Source organism: Notolepis coatsorum, assembly GCF_963971535.1.
Source record: "Notolepis coatsorum genome assembly, chromosome: 5".
In the NCBI taxonomy this organism is placed as follows: domain Eukaryota; kingdom Metazoa; phylum Chordata; class Actinopteri; order Aulopiformes; family Paralepididae; genus Notolepis; species Notolepis coatsorum.
Genome location: NC_140169.1, coordinates 37,513,749 through 37,538,643, shown reverse-complemented (window position 1 = coordinate 37,538,643; position 24,895 = coordinate 37,513,749). Strand labels below are relative to the sequence as shown.

General features: G+C 45.0%; 1 protein-coding gene across 1 annotated transcript in view; it reads left to right on the top strand.

Moving 5' to 3' along the window:
- dnajb2 (DnaJ heat shock protein family (Hsp40) member B2) overlaps positions 1 to 24,895 on the top strand; it is a 103,356-nt gene that overhangs the window by 18,934 nt on the left and 59,527 nt on the right. Inside the window, exons 3-8 of the mRNA XM_084314495.1 lie at positions 8,665 to 8,774; positions 11,035 to 11,088; positions 12,248 to 12,370; positions 14,418 to 14,528; positions 15,979 to 16,123; positions 19,315 to 19,385. Coding sequence (XP_084170621.1) covers positions 8,665 to 8,774; positions 11,035 to 11,088; positions 12,248 to 12,370; positions 14,418 to 14,528; positions 15,979 to 16,123; positions 19,315 to 19,385 — 614 coding nt within the window. The remainder of the gene's footprint in view (positions 1 to 8,664; positions 8,775 to 11,034; positions 11,089 to 12,247; positions 12,371 to 14,417; positions 14,529 to 15,978; positions 16,124 to 19,314; positions 19,386 to 24,895) is intronic.

The window sequence follows — 24,895 nt, the reverse complement described above, 5'->3', positions numbered from 1 at the left end:
CCTGCGAAGAGCGGGAGCTCCCGAGTGCTCTTGAAGGTGGTCCGAGTGCTCCTAAGCTACGAGGACAAGGTCCTGGACACTTACGCCGTCCTCGACGATGGGTCGGAAAAGACTCTCCTCCTCGCTTCCGCCGCAGCCCAGTTGGGCCTGCGGGGTACCGAAGAAACAATGACAATCCGTACTATTCGGCGAGACCTAAAGTCCATAAAGGGTGAAAACGTCTCCTTCACAATAGCAGCGGTCGAGCAGCCCGAGAAGCGGTACAGCATCACTAACGCCTTCACAAGCCATGACATAGGTCTGTCACGTTATACCTACCCTATCACACAGCTGACGGAGAAATACGTGCACCTACGTCAACTACCTATACCGCTCATCGACGGCGCCACCCCGACCCTGCTCATAGGATCCGACCACGCAAACCTCATCGTCCCAACGGACCAGGTCCACATCGGGCCCAGAGGCTGCCCAGCAGCGGTCAAGACCCACCTGGGTTGGACGCTACAAGGCCCCCTCTCCGGGTCTTCCAACCGACCGACAGCCACCCGCTGCCTCTACACGAGGATAAGCGAAGACGACACCACCCTCTTGCAGCACGTCGAGAGACTATGGACATTAGACTCGATGCCCTTTAAGAACGAAAAGAAACTAGTTCGTTCAAAGGAAGACACGTATGCCATAGCTCTCCTCGAGCAGAAGACAAAGAGGGTCGAGGTCGACGGAGTGATGAGATACGCAACTCCACTCTTGAGGCGAGAGGGGATGCCCACCCTCCACGCCTCAAAAGAAGCGACAGAACGCTATCTACTGAACACCGAGCGGCGTCTAGCAAAGGACCCCACTCAAGCCACTGTATACCGCGCTGAGATCGACAAACTGATCACAGCGGGACATATTAAGAAAATTGACAATCAAGAGGCAGACCAGACGACTGAATCCTGGTACGTGCCCCACCACAAGGTCCACCACAACGGCAAGAACCGCATTGTATTCAACTGCAGCTACCAGATCGGACTACAGAACCTGAATAAATTGCTCTTGCCCGGCCCGACACTCGGCCCCTCCCTCCTCGGCGTACTACTACGTTTCCGCCAAGACAAGGTGGCCATCAGCGGTGACATCAAAGGGATGTTCCTGCAGGTGCGACTGATGGAGGAGGACAAGCCCCTGCTGCGGTTCCTGTGGAGAGAGAGGATCAACGATGAACAACCCTCCATCTATCAATGGGAGGTCCTCCCCTTCGGCACCACATGCAGCCCATGCTGTGCTACGTTCGCACTACAAAAGCACGTGAACGAAGATCCGGGAGCTGACGAGGAGGTCAGACAAAGCGTAGAGAGGAGTTTCTACGTGGACAACTGTCTACAAAGCGTATCAACGCCAGAAGAAGCCGAAGCCATCCTACTTAAGCTCTGAGCCTCCCCGATCAAAGGCGGCTTCGACCTTAGGCAGTGGGCCAGCAGTGACCCTCAAGTACTTCGCAGCCTCTCCCCAGAGACAAAGGCAGCAAGAAGCGAGACCTGGATGGCGACCACCCCAGGTGAAGCACAGGAAATGAATTGGGCCTCGTCTGGCGCTTCAAAACAGACTCGCTCCATTATAAGCACACACCCCTGACCCAGGAGCAGGGAAGGTCGACCCCTCTACCGACCACTCGACGGAGCATATACAGAACACTCGCAAGCCAATACGACCCGCTGGGGTGTATCCTACCTTACACCACTCGGGCGAAGATGCTCGTGCGAGGAGCAGGGCTGGGACGACCCCATACCCGACCACCTAGCTTCCACCTGGAGAGAGTGGGAGAGGGAACTCGGCTCGCTCCAAAATGTGAACATTCGCCGGAGCTACTTCCCACCCACAGTGCGGCTGGAGACGTGTCAGATGGACCTGCACGTCTTCAGTGACGCCTCGGAAGTAGCCTACGGTTCGGTGGCTTACTTGCGAGCCCGAGAGGAGGGAGGAGAAGTACACACAGCTTTCGTCCTGGCTCGCTCAAGAATAGCCCCCCGCAAGCAACAATCTATCCCGCGTCTAGAGCTCTGCGCAGCTCTGGTAGGCGCGCAACTCGCCACGCTGATACAACGTGAACTCACCATAACGGTGCAACAGACAATCTTGTGGTCAGACTCCATGACTGTACTCACATGGATCCAGTCCGATTCTTGCAGATACAAAGTCTTCGTGGGAGTCAGAGTCACCGAGATTCAAGACTTGGTAGGATCAGCGTGCTGGAGGTAAAGCAAAACCCAGCAGATGTCATCACACGGGGGATGTCTCTAGACGACCTCACATGTCCCAACATTTACAGTGACGGTCCTGAGTTCCTCAAGCTCCCGGAGGAGGAGTGGCCTACCCCCACACCACGGGAGGCTAGTCAAGAGGAGGCAGAGATCAAGAAGTCTATGTTCTGCTGGCTGACGCACGTCCCAGCCCCCACGGACCCTAACATAGACGACTGCTTAACCTTTGAGAGTGCTCGGATAAAGACATTCTTGTGGCACCACCCTGAGGTCCCCCCCACCACAGACATTGACGCATCGAACTACACAGAGGCAGAACTCCTTCTGCTACAGCGAGCCCAAAGAGACTCATTTCCAGATGAGCTAGACTGCCTGCAGGGAAAAAAGCCAATCCCTTCAGACAGCCGACTGCTCACCTTGGCCCCCGAGCTCGACACCCATGAACTCATCATGGTGGGTGGTCGTCTGCGACGGGCCCCGGACTTAACGGATGACGTCAAGTATCCTATCGTCCTCAACAGCCGACACAAGGTCACCGAGCTTATCATAAAGAAGTACGACGAGGATGTGCACCACGCTGGGGCAGAGAGAGTCTTCGCTGAGATCCGACGCCGTTACTGGATACTGCAAGGGAGAGAAGCAGTACGTCGCTTCCAACGGACTTGTCTAGACTGTCGCAAGTGGCGAGCACAGCCCAGTATACCTATGATGGCCGACCTGCCTCCCTGCCGCCTCCGACTCGGCGAGAAGCCCTTTCACTCCACGGGCGTGGACTGCTTCGGCCCGCTCTACGTCAAGAAAGGAAGAGTGACAGAGAAGAGGTGGGGCATTGTATACAAGTGTATGACCACACGAGCTGTGCATATAGAACTCCTTCAGACCATGAGTACGGATTCATTCCTCATGTCCTTCCGGAGATTTATATCAAGAAAAGGAAAACCGTCTGCGTTGTTGTCTGATCAAGGGACAAACTTCAAAGGCGGAGAAAGAGAGCTGAGAGAGAGTTTCCAGGCCATGGGCCCAGAACTTAAGACCCACCTCGCTCCCTATCAGGTCGAATTCCAGTTCAACCCCCGAACGCCCCTCATTTCGGGGGAACCTGGGAAAGAGAAGTCCGTTCTATAAAGACAGCTCTGTACGCCGTGCTTGGGGCCCAGACCTTGGCAGAAGAAGTCCTCGCGACAGTCCTCACGGAGATCGAGGGCGTATTGAACTCAAAGCCCCTCGGTTACGTCTCAAGTGATGTAGCAGACTTCGACCCAGTCACCCCAAACTCTCTCTTGATTGGGCGGCTGGACCCTGCCCTTCCACAGGCGGTGTACAGACCTGAAGAAGCGAACCGCCGAAGAATGTGGAGATACAGTCAGGTATTGGCTGACCAGTTTTGGAACAGTTCCCTCCTCCACTACCTACCGTCCCTCCAAGCCCGTCAGAAGTGGGTGAAGGACAGGGACAACCTGAAAGTGGACACAGTCGTTATGATCATAGACCAGTCACTACCCCGAGCTATGTGGCCGGCCGGCCGCGTAAGCAAAGTGATCACTGGTGCCGATGGGAAGGTCAGAGCGGCAGAAGTCATAGTCCAAGGGCGGACCTACACCCGACCCGTGGCGAGGCTGATAGAGTTGCCGGAGATCCCTGACTCCCCTGATGACGACCATGACCCACTGACTTTGTAGATTGCCCTACTCCTCACAACAGATATTGAGCAGTTGACTGGACTATTAATCTGTCTCCCTTAACTAATTAGGTGCGGACTAATTAGGAGGCGGCTGTTGTGAAGGGCCAGATTAAAGCTGAGAATCTACATTTATTGTTTTATATACATTGTATATTATTTATATATACACGGTATATCCCTTTAAGCCTGCGTTCGAATCATAGTAATATTCGCTTTCCTTATTGGATAACGCCATCGGCGCCAGACCGCAAGCCCCCAAAGTCAGGTTCAAAGGCGAGTCCGGGCATGTCGTAACATGCCCGGAGACAGCGTATTGATTAGAGACGAGAACTGAGGTTTGGCACTAGATAGCCACTTAAGTATATATACTGCGGCAGGTGCGAACAGCAGCAGTTCGTCTAAGTAGCTGTTCAGCAGTTCGGTAACAGTGAAGTGAGCAGCAGTGCGTCTAACAGAGCGTTGAGAACCATGTGCGAATTGAATAGTAAAGTGTCAGATTTAATGCAGTAACGTCAAGTTCGATTTAGCTTAATGTGAAGTAAATAGTCGTTAATTTATTGTGTATCGTGCCAACAACAGTTCGTTCGTGTGTAGCATTACCCAGCAGTTCGTTCGTTTAGCTAGTGGACCTTAGCCAGTGCGCGTGGACTAAATACATTGGTACCAGCACACGAGGAGGCCTAGTCGGAGAACCTACTGGACATGTGCACAGGAGAACCGACGGCGGCGATTGCAGAACCAGTATTGGTTAGATTATATTGATTGTGGAACGTATTACCTGGAGAAGAGCATCGTTAATCTCCACTGTCGTTTGGATTTAACCCCGTGAGGATCTACATTCGGGCTGGCCTCATGGACCGAGGCTAGCTGGCTATCATCGTTGCTATCGTGCAATTGGATTACAGTTATTGCTTTTGATGCTGAGCTTTGGATTACAAGGACTGGCTTCTGTACGTGAATCCCCTTCTGTTTCAATTGATCAGACTGAGTATCCGAACATTCCTCTCTCCTCCAGACCTTACAACTCTGGGAGGAACCCATTGTCTCCAAGCGGTACCAGCGTTGCCCTCTATAATTGCCATTATACGCCAGGCGGCGTTAGCCTAGTACCCCATCGTAGGAATTATTTTATTCCCATTGACTTATGCTACTGACTGACTTTATGCCTATTCTTCGCCATACAAGCGCGACCCTAATTCTCATATCTGTAACCAATTATTGCATAATAATAAATACCCTCAAATGATATTTCTTTGTCAGTGCCGTGTTATTATGAGTGTCTACCATATATTAGATGTACTGTCTGGTCAGTAATTAAAGTACATACCTAGCAGTGGTTTAATCTATCACAATCTTTAATACAGTCAGGGTTTTGTAACCCCTCAGTTACAATATATATATATATATATATATATATATATATATTAACAAATTGTTCAAAATAAATAATAATGATAATAAATAATTTGAAGTTTGGACACATTTTTATACAACTGAGGTAGGTATATTACATTTTTAGAGTAAAGTACAGAAAAAAGGTACCGTTAGGTACCGGTATCGATTCACGGGTACCGGTATCGGTTCAAATGTGAACGGTACCCAACCCTAGTTCTGGCCCGATGTTGGGTTCTGACTGTGTGTTTGAAAGCCAATGCTGGTAAGTTGTATACCACGTATACTATTATCATTATTATTATTATTATTACTGATTGAATTCTGCCATTCCACTATTAGTAGTAGTGGTAGTAGTAGTGGTAGTAGTAGTAGTAGTAGTAGTAGTAGTAGTAGTAGTAGTAGTAGTAGTAGTAGTAGTAGTAGTAGTAGTAGTAGTAGTAGTAGTAGTAGTAGTAGTAGTAGTAGTAGTAGTATTGATTTAATTCTGCCATCCCATTATTATTACAATGTTCTACTCTATTTCTATTACCCCCCCCCCCATGCTGCTGTGACACCTGAATGTCCACAAGGGGTTTCATGAAGGAACACTTGACTTGACTTGTGCCAGAGCAGGTTTCACACAGATAGTGTCTCCTGACAGCTGTGTTAAACATCAATGACTCAGTGCTGACAGCCCATAATGCTGTATCATTCTAAGCCACACCAGTCATTTTTACATGTGGGTTCCAAGTCATTCTTGCTTTTGATTAGAAAATAAAGGTGGCGGTTAACCGTCTGTAGTGTGGTAGTGAAAGGGTTAACCTTCTGTATTGTCGCAGTGAAAGGGTTAACCCTTTGGTAGTGTGGTAATGAAAGGGTTAAACACCACATCAACTGAAGAAAGTCACCACATTTTACTAAAATGCTGTGCTAACATGCATTATGTCAGTTGGTTTCTGAAAGGTTTTGCCATTGTGATGTAATAGTAATACAGTATCTGAAGGAGAATTCCTGTTCTTGTTTAAGACATTTTCAGATGCAATAGAATCATACGGCCGTGGTAAATCGTCAGAATCTTTTTTCAGTAATAGTAAAATATTATGAAACAAGATGGGCGCTTAGATTTTTGGAACCCACACGTCAAAAAGACTGGCATGGTCCTTTTAGAAGAATGCCTTGGAACCCACATGTCAAAAAGACTGGTATGATCCTTTAAGTCATGTGACCTTTTCATGAGAAAATATTATCAGAACCGGGACAGAATTCTGACCACAAGACTCAGAATTCTGAATAAGCTAATGGTATCGCATCAATTATACTACTAGGTATTTCATACCACTTAATGTCCACAAATCTGAACTATCACTTGAAGTCCATATACCATAAGATTGTTAGCTAAATATGTACCATAAAACCTAAATTAGAAGCAGAGTCCTATAGAGCAGCGGTTCTCAACAGGGGTGCCGCGGCACCCTAGGGTGCCGTAGAGAGCTGCCAGGGGTGCCTTGAGATTAAAACAAATTAAATTAAAAAAAGAATTATCACTAAAGTGCTATCTGTTTTCCATGAAAATACCATATTTGGATAAGTTTGAGCATTTCTCAAAATATTTAATAAAACACAGAAAAGGATCACTAAGTTACTCTGGATAAAAAAAACTTTACAGACAACATTGAGACAAGGCTTCCTGACACATCTCCATCCAAACTCTTGGAAGAACTCATTGAAATCTCATCTGATACCACCTGGAGAGCTAGTTTCAGAGTGTGGTGCTGAGTACCAAGTATCTCATGATGCAGCAGTTAAGGTGTTGATACCATTCAGCACCACATATCTGTGTGAAGCTGGCTTTTCATCCATGACAGCTCTGAAAACAAAATATAGGGCCAAGTTGAGCCTTGAGGATGACATGCGTGTTGCCTTGTCAAAGATCTCCCCACGTATTGACCGTATTATTAGCTAGCAGCAGCAGACCTCGCATTGAGCTAGAAATGTGCTTATTTTCTGTATTTATTTATATTTTTTGAGAAATGGTAACTTGGTGATCCTTTTCTGTATTTAAAAAAAATACATGATTTTCAGTTTTTGAGAAATGGTCACACTTATCCAAATATGCAATTTTTATGGAAAAGTGTGCAGCTGCAACAGATGGCACTTTAGTGATAATTTTCTGTAATTTTATTTAAAGAAATATGCTATTTGATTTACTACTACAAGCAGTGTAATGTCAACAGTACTAAGCCATTTATATCTGAAACACCTGTTAATAATGCATTATTAATGCATTATCTTAAATAAACATTATTTTGAAAGCAAGCACTTTTGTCATCATTGTAGCAAAAAAGACAGGACCGGAAAAGTCTTTATCGTATGTAGGGGTGCCCTGGAATATTTTATTGAACACAGGGGTGCCTTGGCAGCAGAAAGGTTGAGAACCCCTGAGCCCTGTCCCCTTTACTGGCCGGGTGTGGCAGGTCTCAATTAGAAGCAGAGTCCCGTATGTGATGCAGCTTTTGTAAACGACTTTGCTCTTGCTGCTTGTTTTACACTAATTTTATGGTGCTATACAAATAAAGTTATTATTATTATTATTATTATTATTATTATTATTATTATTATTATTATTATTATTATTATTATTATTATTATTATTATTATTATTATTATTATTATTATTATTAATATTATTATTATTATTAATATTATTATTAATATTAATATTATTATTATTATTATTATATAGACCACTGTCCCCTTTACTGTCCGGCTGTAGCAGGTCTCAATTAGAAGACGTTTCTACATTAATTATTTATCTGGTTGCCATTGATGCTGCAGTTTATTATTATAATATCTTTTTAAACTTGCATTCAAACAACAGTCACATTTGCTGATCGCGGCACAGAGACAATAGTAGGAGCTGCAATCAAAGATGGTAAAGGGCCAGACTGCATGGTGGAGGAGGACACTTATTACAAGCTAAAGTAGACTACATTGCAGGGTCATGATGTCTGGTGAAAATAATTCCCCAGTGGCCCAAACTGTCCACTTGGGGGGGGGGGGGGGGGGGTGTGTGTGTGTCATTTCTCTCTACATTCACTAGCATCAAATTAATGATTTGTAACTTTTCATACAGGTTAAAACAAATTATTTGATAGTATTTGCCATCTTTGCTGAGCAAGAGTTTTGTGCGAAAGTAATTAAAGTCCTGTCCCAAATATAGGCCGTCTGAGTTCAGTGATTGAAACAAATAAAAGCCTGGGATATTAATGTTTACGGTAAATTAGTGTTTGTGCTCAGCAGCAAATGTATTGTTCATACAATAGTGTTCACACCTGTGTATTCACACATGCATTTGTGTGTGTGCAGGTACAGGAAGCAGGCATTAAAATGGCATCCAGATAAGAATCCAGACAACAAGGAGGAAGCAGAGAGGAAGTTTAAAGAACTGGCAGAGGCCTATGAAGTCCTGTCTGACAGTAAGCCTGGACCCCTGTGTGTGTGTGTGTGTGTTTACAGGAAAGTATTTAGGGTTAAGCCAGGGTTGTGTTAAAGCTTAAATATTCTCGATTTTAACAAGTGGCTGTGATGCGAGTGGCCTTGTTCACGTACTCGCCTGCATACTTTGCGTGTACGTGTGTAAACATTAATAAACATGGCAACACTCGAGGATGTTTCCCCCACCGTTCATCTCCTTAAATGCATTTGGCGGACGTGTAGCGTTTATTCCTCGAGGACACGACCACTACTCCCGAAAGTAGCAAAGGCAGCCATCTTGCGCATCGACGTGTAGTTAGAAGCAAGTATCAGAGGCTTTACAGGCTTAAGGCCCCCACATAGTCGGGCGGAACGTATGCGTAACGGACTCTGCAGAGGTCCGCACGTACTCGAAGCACACTCAAATCGCACTCAAAGCGGAACTCAAAGCGGATTCAAAGCGCGAAGCTCCAATTTTCTAACTGTGCGGACGTCCGCACCGCTCACTTGGTGTCACACAAAAGGCTTCTCAGCATTTTGGTTGACATCGACCTGCATTTAATGTGACACGATCTGCATTTTACTCTGAACACTCACTCCGTGCCAAGAGAGAGTAGGGCAGGATCATGGTTAAATGGGTAGGATTGGTCCGGTAAAACGTTGGCAGGTAGATGACGCTAAATTTTGTTTTACTATCTCTAATCGCTATCGTTATTTCATCATCTGAAGAAACTTGAGAAGTTTGAATGGCTTTTCTTTTTTTTAAAGATTAAAAATGTTTGGCGTTTTATCGCTTTATTACTACTGGGAAGTCCAGTAGGGAGAGACAGAGGATAAATGGGAGACGGAGTGGGGGGAAGACATTCGGGAAATAACGACGGGTTCGGGAATCGAACCCGGGTCGCCCGTGTCGCGGCTGAGCACGCTATGTGGTTCGCCACTGGGGCGCCCTTGAATGGCTTTTCTAAATGAAGTGTGTAAAACTGCCAGTTTTATTTAGAAATCTTGGAAACGGAGATAACCTAGAGTCTTTATTTTGACATTGGTGGACGACGCTGTGACAGAGAGTGTAAACAGCGCGAAGAAATTGTGGGAAATGTAGTAAACGGGCGCGAGACATGTAGGAAATTGGTACGTGGTGGTACGCTCGACTATGAAAGCTCAAACGACTGCGGACATGCCGCGCAGAGTCCGGTCCTCGTATGTTCCGCCCGACTATGTGGGGGCCTTTAGAGTACCAATAAACATAGAAGGCACAACAATGGTTTGGGGGTACTAGATACACAATCAAACAAGGCGTTTGGTCTGTAGGGCTTCAGGCATCCCTATCTCGCTTAACATATGTAAATAAAGTACTTAACGACCACAGGAAAAGGGTACGTATGTTATGTTATAACCATAAGTAATATATTGACATATTTACAAAAATGAACAATGTAAGTATTACAAATAAGTTATATATTGATGTATTTACAAAAATTTACAATGTGTACGTATTACAACGGCATCACTTGCCTGTGACCACGATCATCGTAGGGTCACCTCCCGGTCGCAGTGATTTGTTTTGGACTTTTGCCAATACGAAACATACAATTACTTATGCCTATAATGTAACGTATATTATAAGGTAATACTAGGAGTGGAGTTGATGGAGAGGTTTAATTAACACAGTACCTCTAGCAGAAATCAAACGGCAAAATCAATTATGAGATGGAATTCAAGGCTTTCTAGACTTTTTTTTAGACCTTTTCTTTTTTCCTACCAATAATAAGGGTGGGCATCTTTCAGAATCATTTTGGAACCCCAGCCCTATCTCTTACTCACCAGTGATGATGTTGATCGGTAGAATCCTTTCTCAGCACAATCCATGCTGTTCCTCATACTGTACATAGCTCCGGATAGTTAGCCACAAACAAGCTGAATGAGGCCCACTGAAATCTACTTTGTGTGCACTGTGGAGTACATTTCAGTGAGCGTTCACAGACAGGAGCTTGACCTCATTGACTTTGCATTGGGTTGTGGCTAAACTATCCGGAGCTAGTTAGAGGAACAGCATGGATTGTGCTAAGAAAGGACTCTATTGATCTACATCCTCATTGGTGAATAAGAAATAGGTAAAAAGAAAATCTGAACTATCCCTTTTAACATGAAAACATCCTGGCTTAACGTTGTGTCTATGGATGCGTGGTGATCTGTCTTCTATCCTGGCTTAATGTTGTGTCTATGGATGAGTGGTGATCTGTCCTCTATCCCGGCCTACAGAGAGCAAGCGGGACTCGTACGACAACTTTGGCAGTGACCGAACGAGACACACAGGTAAGAACATCAAACGCTCAACTGTCAGTCATGTTTTTGTGACAGGCAACTAACTTAATGTGACACTATAAGTCGTTTGTTTCGTATGTGTGTCTCTGATTGATTCCATTCATTTAATCTAATCCGTATAAGAACGCTCTCTTCTCTACCTCCTCTCTCACTCCATTCCTCCATCATGCCCCCTCTTCTTCTCCTCCTCTCAATCTCTTTTCTTCCTTTCCCCTATCTTCCCTCCCCCCTTTCTCAATCGTCCCTCCCTCTCTCTCTTCCTCTCGCCTGTGTACATAAGACCCAGTGCCTCATCCGTAGCTAACAGTGTGTTGCACTATTGCAGGACCTTAGCATGTCTTACCATGCTTTTTTTTTTTTTTTTTTTTTTTTTTTTCTCCTTTTTCCTCCGATTTTCTCCCATCCCAATATTAGTCGTTATGCCAATTCCCAATCCCCTTCCTGGTCGCTGCGCACTTACCCCCCACAGTCGGTCTGGGAGAGTGGAGGCTATCACATGCTTCCTCCGACACACGTCTAGCCAATCAACCGCTTCTTTTCACCTGGCAGCGCGGACTCTCACTGAGAGGGTGTAACGTGTGGAAGGATCACACTACCCCCCTTAGATCCTATCCGCGCTGAGCAGGCGCCCCGACCGAACTGTAGGAGTTGCTGTTTACAACGACCCGGACCCACCCCGCCAGCTTTCCCACCCTCTAATACTGCCAATTGTATTAGTGTGAACGGCCAGCCAAGCTGGTGACAACGCCGGGAACTGGATTCGAACAGGCGAATCCAGCGTCTCCGGCGTTGGTGACGAACGCAATCTCCGCTACGCCACCTGACCACCCACCTTACCATGCTTTTTGTAAACTTTATGTATACCTGTTATGTCTTATTCTTATTACTTGTATTATATGCACAGATGTCTTATTCTCATCCTATTCTTATTATTGTATTATTGCACAATCATTGCGGGCAAGACCCCCCGCATTTCACTGTATGCTTGTATGCCGTGACAAATAAAACTCTTGACTTGACTTGACCCTCTCTCTTTTCCTCTCTCATATTCTCCCTCTCTCTCCCCTTCTCTCCCCCCCTCTCTCTCTTCCTCTCGCCCGCACCCCCCTCTCTCCCTTTTCTCTCCCCTTCTCTCTCTCCGCTCCTCCAGGCTCCTCCAGTTGTCCGTCAGACTTGGGTTCAGATTTCCCAGGGTTCACCTTCACATTCCGCAGCCCAGACGAGGTTTTCAGAGAGTTCTTCGGGGGGCAGGACCCCTTCGCTAACTTCTTCGGTAAGTCAGGACATGGTCAGGACACCTTGAGACACGGTCAGGACACCTTGAGACACGGTCAGGACACCGACACGGTCAGGACACCTTGAGACGCGGTCAGGACACCTTGAGACACGATCAGGACACAGACACGGTCAGGACACCTTGAGACACGGTCAGGACACCTTGAGACACAGTCAGGACACCTTGAGACACGGTCAGGACACCTTGAGACACGGTCAGGACACAGACACGGTCAGGACACCTTGAGACGCGGTCAGGACACCTTGAGACACGATCAGGACACAGACACGGTCAGGACACCTTGAGACACGGTCAGGACACCTTGAGACACGGTCAGGACACCTTGAGACACGATCAGGACACAGACACGGTCAGGACACCTTGAGACACGGTCAGGACACCTTGAGACACGGTCAGGACACCTTGAGACACGGTCAGGACACCTTGAGACACGGTCAGCACACCTTGAGACACGGTCAGGACACCTTGAGACACGGTCAGGACACCTTGAGACACGATCAGGACACAGACACGGTCAGGACACCTTGAGACACGGTCAGGACACCTTGAGACACGGTCAGGACACCTTGAGACACGATCAGGACACCTTGAGACACGGTCAGGACACCTTGAGACACGGTCAGGACACCTTGAGACACGGTCAGGACACCTTGAGACACGGTCAGGACACCTTGAGACACGGTCAGCACACCTTGAGACACGGTCAGGACACCTTGAGACACGGTCAGGACACAGACACGGTCAGGACACCTTGAGACACGGTCAGCACACCTTGAGACACGGTCAGGACACCTTGAGACACGGTCAGGACACAGACACGGTCAGGACACCTTGAGACACGGTCAGGACACCTTGAGACACGGTCAGGACACCTTGAGACACGATCAGGACACCTTGAGACACGGTCAGCACACCTTGAGACACGGTCAGGACACCTTGAGACACGGTCAGGACACCTTGAGACACGATCAGGACACAGACACGGTCAGGACACCTTGAGACACGATCAGGACACCTTGAGACACGATCAGGACACCTTGAGACACGGTCAGGACACCTTGAGACACGATCAGGACACCTTGAGACACGGTCAGGACACCTTGAGACACGATCAGGACACCTTGAGACACGGTCAGGACACCTTGAGACACGGTCAGCACACCTTGAGACACGGTCAGGACACCTTGAGACACGGTCAGGACACCTTGAGACACGGTCAGCACACCTTGAGACACGGTCAGGACACCTTGAGACACGGTCAGGACACCTTGAGACACGGTCAGGACACCTTGAGACACGGTCAGCACACCTTGAGACACGGTCAGGACACCTTGAGACACGGTCAGGACACCTTGAGACACGGTCAGGACACCTTGAGACACGGTCAGGACACCTTGAGACACGATCAGGACACAGACACGGTCAGGACACCTTGAGACATGGTCAGGACACCTTGAGACACGGTCAGGACACCTTGAGACACGATCAGGACACCTTGAGACACGGTCAGGACACCTTGAGACACGGTCAGGACACCTTGAGACACGATCAGGACACCTTGAGACACGGTCAGGACACCTTGAGACACGGTCAGGACACCTTGAGACACCGTCAGGACACCTTGAGACACGGTCAGCACACCTTGAGACACGGTCAGGACACCTTGAGACACGGTCAGGACACCTTGAGACACGGTCAGGACACCTTGAGACACGATCAGGACACCCTGAGACACGGTCAGGACACAGACACGGTCAGGACACCTTGAGACACGGTCAGGACACCTTGAGACACGGTCAGGACACCTTGAGACACGGTCAGGACACCTTGAGACACGGTCAGCACACCTTGAGACACGGTCAGGACACCTTGAGACACGGTCAGCACACCTTGAGACACGGTCAGGACACCTTGAGACACGGTCAGGACACCTTGAGACACGGTCAGGACACCTTGAGACATGTTCAGTGAACAATGTCTCTATCCATCTATCCATCTATCCATCTATCTATCTATCTCTCAGATGACTTCTCTTTTTTCGGTGGGATGCATGCTCATCATGGATTCCATGGCCACCAAGGCTCCTCCTCCCGTCTGGGTCCCAGTCGTTTCTTCTCCTTCCCCTCAGCTGGAGGTAAGACAGTCACATATTAAAGGAACACCCCTGTTATTTTTTTTACCATTCTGTTCTGTCAGGAGACATAAAGCCAACGTTTTCTGTGTATTCTAAGCTCAGAGAGCCTCTGCCGGAGGAGAGTAACTCTAGTGAACTGCAGGCGCTATTTTCAACTGTAGTTGCTCCGACTCAAGGCAAGTTGATGAACTAGTTGAGGAGATGGTGTCTGCAGTTCACTAGAGGTGAATTGGGGGGCGACAGGAGCTCAGGCTCAGGAGGTAGAGCGGACTTCTGGTAATCAGAAGGTTCCCGGTCCGATTCCGGCTCCTCACGGGCAGCGCATTGAAGCGTCCTTGAGCAAGACACTTAACCCCTAACTGCTCCCGATGAGCAGGTTGGCACCTTGCATTGTTGCCTCTTCCATCGGTGTGTGAATGTGTGAGTGAAGGGGTGAACGTAGGGCTGGGCGATATGGCCAAAAATGATATCGCGATAACGATAACAATATCATATCATTTGATATTCGATATTATTATTATAGTATTTTATTTTTTATTTTTTTAAACAACAGATGTATGTTTATTTTGTAGCAATTCTTTGTTGTTGCCGCCATCTTTAGTGTTACATCCCCTCACACTCCAGTTATCAGGCTGCAGCTGGTTTGAAAGCGAAAGTAAACCGGCTTCTCTGCTGGCTGTGGCTCCAGGGGAGTTGAACAGTTCTGGCTCTGCTAGTTTATTTTCTATCTTTTGGCGCTTTTTTGGTGGACAAACCACTGCACATGTGCACCGTTTAGTCTAGCTGTATTTTAAATTAGAAAGCAAACAAAATAAATGGACAAGAGAAAAATAAATCTCAATTTGGTCAGTATTGTCATTTGCAAAGCCATTACTTTAAGTTGCAGGCAAGAAAGACAAGTCTGTCCACTGTCTCTGGTTTTAAAACTGCCCTGTTGCAGGTCACAAAAAAATAAAAAAGCGATATTTTTTGTTTTTGATATATATTTTTTTTATATCGATTATTAAAATATATCGCGGTAATTATCGTTATCGTTATATCGCCCAGCCCTAGGTGAGCGTGAGGAACAAATTTGTAAAGTGCTCTGGATAAAAGCACTATATAAATGCGGCATTTACCATTTAGAGGTCTGCTCTCTTCCGTCTTGTTGTCTTATTGTTATGATTTTATATGCTGTGTGGTTTTTGATTATTTCTGTATGTACACTCGACGTGACTGTAAATGAGGGAAACCTCATTAATACATATACATACATTAATACATCTTTCTTCCTCTCCTCTCCTAATCCCTTCCTCTCTCCTCTCATACATCTTCCTCTCATCTCCTCCTCTCCTCCCCTCTCCTCTCATACATCTTCCTCTCCTCTCATTCATCTTCTCTCCTCCTCCATCTTCCTCTCCTCTCCTCTCTTCTCCTCTCCTCTCCTCTCCTCTCCTCTCCTTTCTTCCAGTGGACTTCACCTCCTTCTCCTCCCTGGGAGACTTTGATAGGATGGATAACATGGGAGGAGGTGGAGGAGGAGGGGGGATGGGCAATTTCAAATCTGTCTCCACCTCCACGCGCATCGTCAACGGCAAGCGCACCTCCACCAAGAAGTCAGTACCCTGCTCTGTCACAGAGCCTTGTTTATATTTATTTATACTATACTAGAAGCTAGTACCCTGCTCTGTCACAGAGCCTTGTTTATATTTATTTATACTATACTAGAAGCTAGTACCCTGCTCTGTCACAGAGCCTTGTTTATATTTATATTCATACCATACTAAAAGTTAGTACCCTGCTCTGTCACAAAGTATTGTTTATATGTATACTATACTACTATACATTATAGTAAATAGTCATTGCAATCCTCATTCAAATATTTGTAAACAATAGTAACGCACCTTAGTGCAACATTCTGAGATAGATAGATGGATAGATACGTAGATTGATTGATAGATAGATAGATAGATAGATAGATAGATAGATAGATAGATAGATAATCAGTGTTCGAATGATGTGGGGGCCAATGGGGGCTGAGCCCCCATAGTCAACAACAGCTGTGGGGGTCTCTAATTTTTATATATATATATATATATATATATATATATATATATATATATATATATATATATATATATATATATATTTTTTATATATTTTTTTAAATGTACGAATTAGTAATATTTACCTAAATAAATTGTTAATAGATAATATTAGTCTTTTCAGTTTAAAAAATAACAGAGTAATTAATGTTATGGAATAGGCTGCGTTTCACCTCCAAGCCCCTATGCGTCGCCCATGAGCGTGTTTAACGCTACTCCTCCAACCCATTGGTGAAGAAGAAGCAGCAAGCTTAACGTTATGTCCTGCAACTGCAAGTCTGCGACTCAAGTAAAAAGTAAACAGTGTACACCACATGCCGCCGGAAAAAATGCTTAACCTGCCACAAGGCTGGACAGCTTCGTCTTCATAAAAAGGCCAAAGACTAGTCAAAGACTTTAACTAATGCTGTTAGCGCAGCAGCTAGCAGTCAGGGCCGCGGGAAGTCCGCGGGAAGTGGGGGTGCTGAGATATTGATCGTTTTTGATTTTTTTTTTTTTTTATATATATATTTTTTTATAAAATATATATATTATATAATTATACTTGTAGTTGTATTGTCTGCGAGACATCGCCACCACGCAACAAGTCAAAATGCTCGCTATCTGCAAACAGCTCCACTGTCTGTGTGTATACTCTGCTTTGGTCAAATCAGATTCACATTCAGCGTGCGTGGGGCCTGAGAGTGCTGGGGCTGACGTTCTGCAGATGGATACTGAGTCAGAGGCTAGAGCGATAGTTCAACAGGGTCTGAAACGTGAAACGTGTTATGACTTATGAGGGGGTGCTGAGATAAGTGATATAATAATAACGTCATAGGTTTACCACTCTGGTAAACCAACACTCTCGTTCACTAGAGACCGCGCTCTCACGCTCAGCTCTGCGGAGTGTGCGAGACAAACATGTAATCGTTTTGATGCACACATCACAGCCCAGCTTACCCCACCTGTTGCGCGGCGCCCTCCCTCTGCAATTCGTTCCCCGCATACATGATCGCAGACATGCAAAAGGTCTTCGACCACCCTCCCGGGGGCTCGGATAGTTCTGCTGGCTTGTTCACGCCAGGGAAACCGCAGATATATTCCTTTACTGCGAATTCAGCGTCCCAAAACTTCCAGGCTGAGTATATTTTTTTTACCAACGGATTTCCAGTTCCGCATTGACGCTTCCAGGCCGTGTCTATTCGAATCCCAACCGGTTCATGCGTCGGCTACACGCTGTTAACAACACTGCATTATCGAGACAGCGCCCCTATGACGATCTGGCAATGCATTCCAAGAGTAGGGTAAATATGCAGTGCCGCTCCGCTCTGTGACATTGAGTAGCCTACTCCTATCCAAGCTCCCGGAGGGTCATCAAAGAGAAGCCGCCTATTCTCAGTCCTTGCCCCACAATGGTGGAATGAACTACCCATCCCAGTTAGGACAGCCGAATCCCGTCCAATCTTTCGCCGTCGACTAAAGACTCACTTCTTCAACCATTATCTGAAATGATTAAAAAAAAAAAAAAAAAAAAAAAAAAAAAAACTAACCGTACTGTCATGCACTTGTCCTAATAAACTAACCTACACTGTAACACGCAACACTTGATGAACATTGTTACTCAGCTGATAGAGTTGTACCCTTCTTGCTGTCTTGTCGTACAGAACTTGTAAGTCGCTTTGGATAAAAGCGTCAGCTAAATGACTAAATGTAAATGTAATGTAGCCTCGGTTACAATGGAATAAATAAAGCCAAAACAACCTTGCAGTTACACTCCCCGCCAGCAGGGGGTGCTGCAGCCCCTGCCGCACCCCTAGTTCCCGCGTCCTTGCTAGCAGTGCTACTGGTTGACACTGCCAGACCAGAGTCTCCACCTGGACTGCGCTGCTGCTCAACCACCACAATGCTGGGGACCGAGTCAGTGGACCTTTTGGAAAACTAAATATAGCTGGTTATTTATTGCCAAGGAGGTAAATGCTGCTGTTATGTGCCATACAACTATTTATTTTCCATTAGATTTTTTTGTTAGTTTTTTATTCATAAGAGCAGAGACAAATAAAAGTTCATAAATTTGGTCTAATTCTTCAAATTAAATTGTTGTTATTATTTGATCGGATGCAAATAAGTAAATATGTCATTATATATCAGAGGTGAGTAAGAAAATGAACAAATATTGATGGTTAATAATGAGACTGAATAATGACATCACACAATAGTCTAATGATTAGACTGTTGTGTGATGTGATTGATTGATTGATTGATTGATTGATTGATTGATTGAAAACTGTAACAGATTGCAGAATGGGCACAATACAGTACGGCTCAATACACACAATTGTTAAGGGGATGCAGACCAGAGAAAGACTTTCGTCTTGTTTACATCAGGGTCACCCATTTTCAATTCATAATGACATTTATGACATACACAACATAGAGATATACAGATATATATCATGACATTAATGACATACATGATGACATACACATTATAATACAGTACTGTTACATTTGTGACCTACAATATATACAAATATACAGTACTGTTAAACAGATCCTAACAGAAAATATATACATACGAGGGGGAGGAAACTGTACATTAGGAGGGGATGTGATGGGTTTTTTTTTCAGGGGGCCCCCATAGCTCTCAGGTGATAACTCGAACCCTGTAGATAATACTATAATTGACAGCAGTACAATACTGTGTGTGTGTGTGTGTCATACAGGATCAAAGAGAATGGGCAGGAGAGAACAGAGATTGAGGAGGATGGGGTCCTGAAGAATATCCTGATCAACGGTACACTGGCTTACAACACACACACACACACACACACACACACACACACACACACACACACACACACACACACACACACACACACACACACACACACACACACACACACACACACACACACACACACACGCACACACACACACACACACACACACACACACATCTGTATGTCTACCATTGTGTGTGTGTGTACATAGTAGGGGCATAACGATACACACAGTTTCAGATTTGATACATTTGATTTTGTGGATTCGATTTTCGGTTCTTTATTAAAACGTTAAAATATATTATTTTTTTTTAAATTATTATCTTTTATTTGCTTTTAACATTTCATTTACATACAGTTGTAAAATGCAAGTTATAAATATATAAATTACATTTCCTAACTAAACAATTACTAACCCTTCCCCGACCCTTCCTAGTACAAAAAAAACTATCAAATGCATGATTTACTTTAAGACCATGATTGTCTGTGCTACTACCTGAATAAAATAATAAACATGACAACTAAAAAATTAATTAAAAAAATAAAAAAGAAAAAAAAACAGGCAGACAAATATAGAATATAAAAAGACAACATCCACAATCTATGTTATGCTTCAATTAGCTCTCTCCAGTTCTATACCCATATTTGGTATGTAATCCATTGCCCGACCCCAGATCTTCTGAAAGTGTATTATTTTTCCTTTCACATTATACATGATTTTTTCAGGTGTGCAATAGGATAGGAGTTCTGCCCACCATTGTTTAGTCGGGGGAGGGGGTTCAGATTTCCAATGACAAAGAATAAAAAATGTTGCAGCAGACATTGCTAACAGGATACATTTCTTTTCAAAGTTGTCAAAGTTACTCAGCATAGAGATATCACCCAAAATAGCTATTCGTGCGTCAGGAGTCATCGTTTTTCCAATAATTTTTGAAAGTTGTTCAAATATAAATTTCCAGTAATAATTTAACTTCCGGCAATTCCAGAACGTGTGGATTAGGTCCCCTTTAGCATGTTGACATCGAAGACAATTGGGTGATGTCTCGTGGCTAAATTGATATAATCTGTGAGGTGTATAATAAATTCTGTGTAGTATATTACATTGAGTTAACCTATGGTTGGTATTTGTTAAAGTTGTTTGGGAGTTCTGGAGCAATGACTGCCATTCTTTCATGGTATATTTGTGTTTAATGTCTTTTTCCCATTTATCTTTTTGTTGTAGCATCTTATCATCTTTCTGTTCAGTGTTCATCAGTGTGTAGATTTTAGATATCAGGCCCTTTGATGTTTTTGTAGTGTTAAACAGTTTCTCTATTGGTGTTTCAGACATATGGGGATAGCTATAACTGTTATTTTTTACCCAGTTCCGTATCTGTAGGTATTTAAAAAAGATGGATGAAGGTAAATTATATTTCGCTCTCAGGGAATTAAAATCAGAAAAGATGCTTTGGTTATACAAGTCTCTTATTTCGCTGATTCCCTTGGTTCTCCAATTTTCAGATATTCCATCACTAATGATTTTGGGGACACAAGGGTTGTTCCACAGGGGCATGCTCATTAACAAGGTATTTTGATTTCCCATTAGTTTAATAGTTTCTTTCCAACATGCAAAGGTATGATGTATAATCTGGTTTTTAGTGATAGAGTTAAGGGTTTTTTGCGTGTCTATATAGGGGATTACCTGTAGTGGAGTAGGATGGATTATGTTCTCTTCCAGTTTAACCCATGCTGGTGTGGGCAGCCTCTCACTGTTGAGCCAACACCAAATAACACGTGATTGACAGGCTAGGTAGTACAGTCTGAAGTTGGGGAGGTTTAAGCCCCCTTTATTCAGGGGAGCCTGTAGTGCTTTTAATCTGATCCTAGCCCGTTTCTGGGACCACAAAAACATTGAAATGATTTTATTCAGTGATGTAAACAAGCTTGGTGGACAGCTGAGTGGAATTGACTGGAACAAATAAATTAATTTAGGCAGAACATTCATCTTGACCACATTAACACGTCCAATTAAAGAAATTGGTAGATCTTTCCATTTGTATAGGTCTGTTTTGATTTTTTCCATAATAGGTAGATAGTTATTTTGGTATATTTGGTTCAGGTCGTTAGATATTTGGATTCCCAGGTATTTGAAGCTTTTTGGTGCCCATTTAAAATGGGAAATCATTGGGTGGGTATTGTGGGTGGTAACACTATTTAGTGGCATTATTTCACTCTTGTCATAATTTATCGTGTAACCAGATATGGCACTGTATGCCTCTAGTATGCTGAGTAATTGCGGCAAGGATTTATCTGGTTGGGTAATATAAATTAGTAAATCATCACAATATAGTGAGAGTTTGGATTCGTTTGCTCCAGTCTTTATGCCACATACATTGTTGTTGTTCCGTATTGCCACCGCCAACGGTTCAATGGCTGCGGCGAACAGATATACGGAGAGTGGGCAGCCCTGTCGTACTCCACGTCCCAATTGGAAGGGTTTGGAAAGTATACCATTTGTCAACACTTGTGCCTTCGGAGAGCAATAAAGCATCTTAATATAATTAATGAAAACATCACCAAAATTCATCTGTTTCAGAGTATAAAAAAGATATTCAAATTCTATTGTATCAAAAGCTTTTCGAGCATCCATCGAGATTACAAGTCTTGAGTCATTCGTTTGTTTAGAGAGCTCAATGATATGAAAAAGTTTTCTGATATTGTCAGATCCCTGTCGCTGCTGAATAAAACCCGTCTGATCCTCGTGGATTAAGAGAGACATCACAGGGTCCATTCTTAGTGCGAGTGCTTTAGAAAATATTTTATAATCCACATTTAACATTGACAGGGGCCTATAGGAGTCACAAAGTTGTTTATCCTTAGAGGGCTTAGGAAGTACATTGATTGTTGCTAATTCTAGACTTGGTGGTAATTTACCATTATTGAGACTGTCTTTGAGCATGTCCATATAAGGGCGGATTAATTTATTTATGAACAGTTTGTAAAATTCAGCAGGTAGGCCGTCGGGACCGGGTGCTTTGCCCGTTTGCAATGAGTTAATAGCCTTGGTGATTTCTTCCTTTGATATTTCTGTTTCAAGGGTAGTTCTCACTTCTACAGGAAGCTTAGTAATCGGTAAGTTTCCCAAGAATTCCTCGCATTTTGTAGCAGTTGTGTAACTGAGGGGTTACAAAACCCTGACTGTATTAAAGATTGTGATAGATTAAACCACTGCTAGTTATGTACTTTAATTACTGGCCAGACAGTACATCAAATATAGATGGTGAACACTCACAAGAACACGGCATTGACAAAGAAATAGTATTTGAGGGTATTTTATTATTATGCAACATTAGGTTACAGAATGAGAATTAGGGTTGCGCTTGTATGGCGAAGAATATGCGTAAAGTCAGTCAGTAGCATGAGTCACTAGGAATAGCAGGAATCCTACGATGGGTCTAAGTTGATACCACCGGTCGTATAATAGCAACTATAGAAGGCAACGCTGGTACCGCCTGGAGACAATGGGTTCCCTCCGGGGTTGTAAGGCCTAGAGGGTAGAGGAATGTTCGGATACTCAGTCTGATTCAATGAAGAATAAAGAGACTCCACGTACAGGAGTCGGTCATTGTAAATCCAACGATCAGCAGCAAAGCAATAGCTGTAATCCAAATGCTCGATAGCAATGATGACAGCCAGCCAGCCTCTGTCCATGAGGCTAGCCCGAGTTGTAATCCTCACGAGGTTGAATCCCAAACGATAGTGGAAATCAACGAGGCTCTTCTCCGGGTAACACGTTCCAAATCAATATAATCCAACCAGTAATGGTTCTGCAATCGCCGACGCTGGTTCTCCTGTGCACATGTCCAACGGTTCTCCGACTAGGCCTCCTCGGGTGCGGGCGACGTATTTAGGCCACACACCCTGGCTAAGGTACTAGCTAAAACACGACGAACCGCTGGGTAATGCTACACACGAACGAACTGTGGTTGCACGATATACAATAAATGAACGACTATTTACTTCACATTAGATTAGGTCGAACTTGACGTTACTGCATTAAACTCTGACACTTTACTATTCTATTCGCACATGTTCTCAACGCATGAGTGCTCAATTTACACGATGAACTACGTTGGCTTGTTTAGATGGACAAGCAGGTGATCGTACTGCTGTGCGCACCTTGCGCTGTATATATACTTAAGTGATTATCTAGTCCCAAACCGCAGTCCTTGTCTGGGATCAATACGCTGTCTCCGGGCATGTTCTGACATGCCTGAACTTGTCTTTGAACCTGACGTTGGGGGCTTGCGAGGTGGCGCCTAGGGCGCTGTCCAATAAGGAGAGCGAATATTACTCTGGTTTGAACGCAGGTAAAGGGATATTCCGTGTATATATAAATAATATACAAAGTATATCAAACAATAAAGGTAGATTCTCAGTTTTAATCTGGCCCTTCACAACAGCCGCCTCCTAATTAGTCCGCACCTAATTAGTTAAGGGAGACAGATTAATAGTCCAGTCAACTGCTCAATGTCTGTTGTGAGGAGTAGGGCAATCTACTAAGTCAGTGGGTCATGATCGTCATCAGGGGAGTCAGGGAGCCTCGGCAACTCTATCAGCCTCGCCACGGGTCGGGTGTAGGTCCGCCCTTGGACAATAACTTCTGCCGCTCTGACCTTCCCGTCGGCACCAGTGATCACCTTGCTTACGCGGCCGGCCGGCCACATAGCTCGGGGTAGTGACTGGTCTATGATCATAACGACTGTGTCCACTTGTAAGTTGTCTCTGTCCTTTACCCACTTCTGACGGGTTTGGAGAGACGGTAGGTAGTGGAGGAGGAAACTGTTCCAAAACTGGTCAGCCAATATTTGACTGTACCTCCACATTCTTCTGCCGTTTGCTTCTTCAGGTCTGTACACCGTCTGTGGAAGCGCAGGGTCCAGCCGCCCCATCAAGAGAGTGTTGGGGGTGACTGGGTCGACATCTGCTACATCACTTGAGACGTAACCGAGGGGCTTTGAGTTCAATACTCCCTCGATCTCTGTGAGGACTGTCGTGAGGACTTCTTCCGCCACGGTCTGGGCCCCAAGCACGGCGTACAGAGCTGTCTTTATGGAACGTACTTCTCTTTCCCAGGTTCCCCCGAAGTGAGGGGCGTTCGGGGGGTTAAACTGGAATTCGATCTGATAGGGAGCGAGGTGGGTCTTAAGTTCTGGGCCCATGGCCTGGAAGCTCTCTCTCAGCTCTCTTTCTCCGCCTTTGAAGTTTGTCCCGTGATCAGACAACAACGTAGACGGTTTTCCTCTTCGCGCTGTGAATCTCCGGAAGGACATGAGGAATGAGTCCGTACTCATGGTCGGAAGGAGTTCTATGTGTACTGCTCGGGTGGTCATGCATTTGAATACAATGCCCCACCTCTTCTCTGTCCCTCTTCCTTTCTTCACGTAGAGTGGGCCGAAGCAGTCCACGCCCGTGGAGTGAAAGGGCTTCTCGCCGAGTCGGAGGCGACAGGGAGGCAGGTCGGCCATCATGGGTATACTGGGCT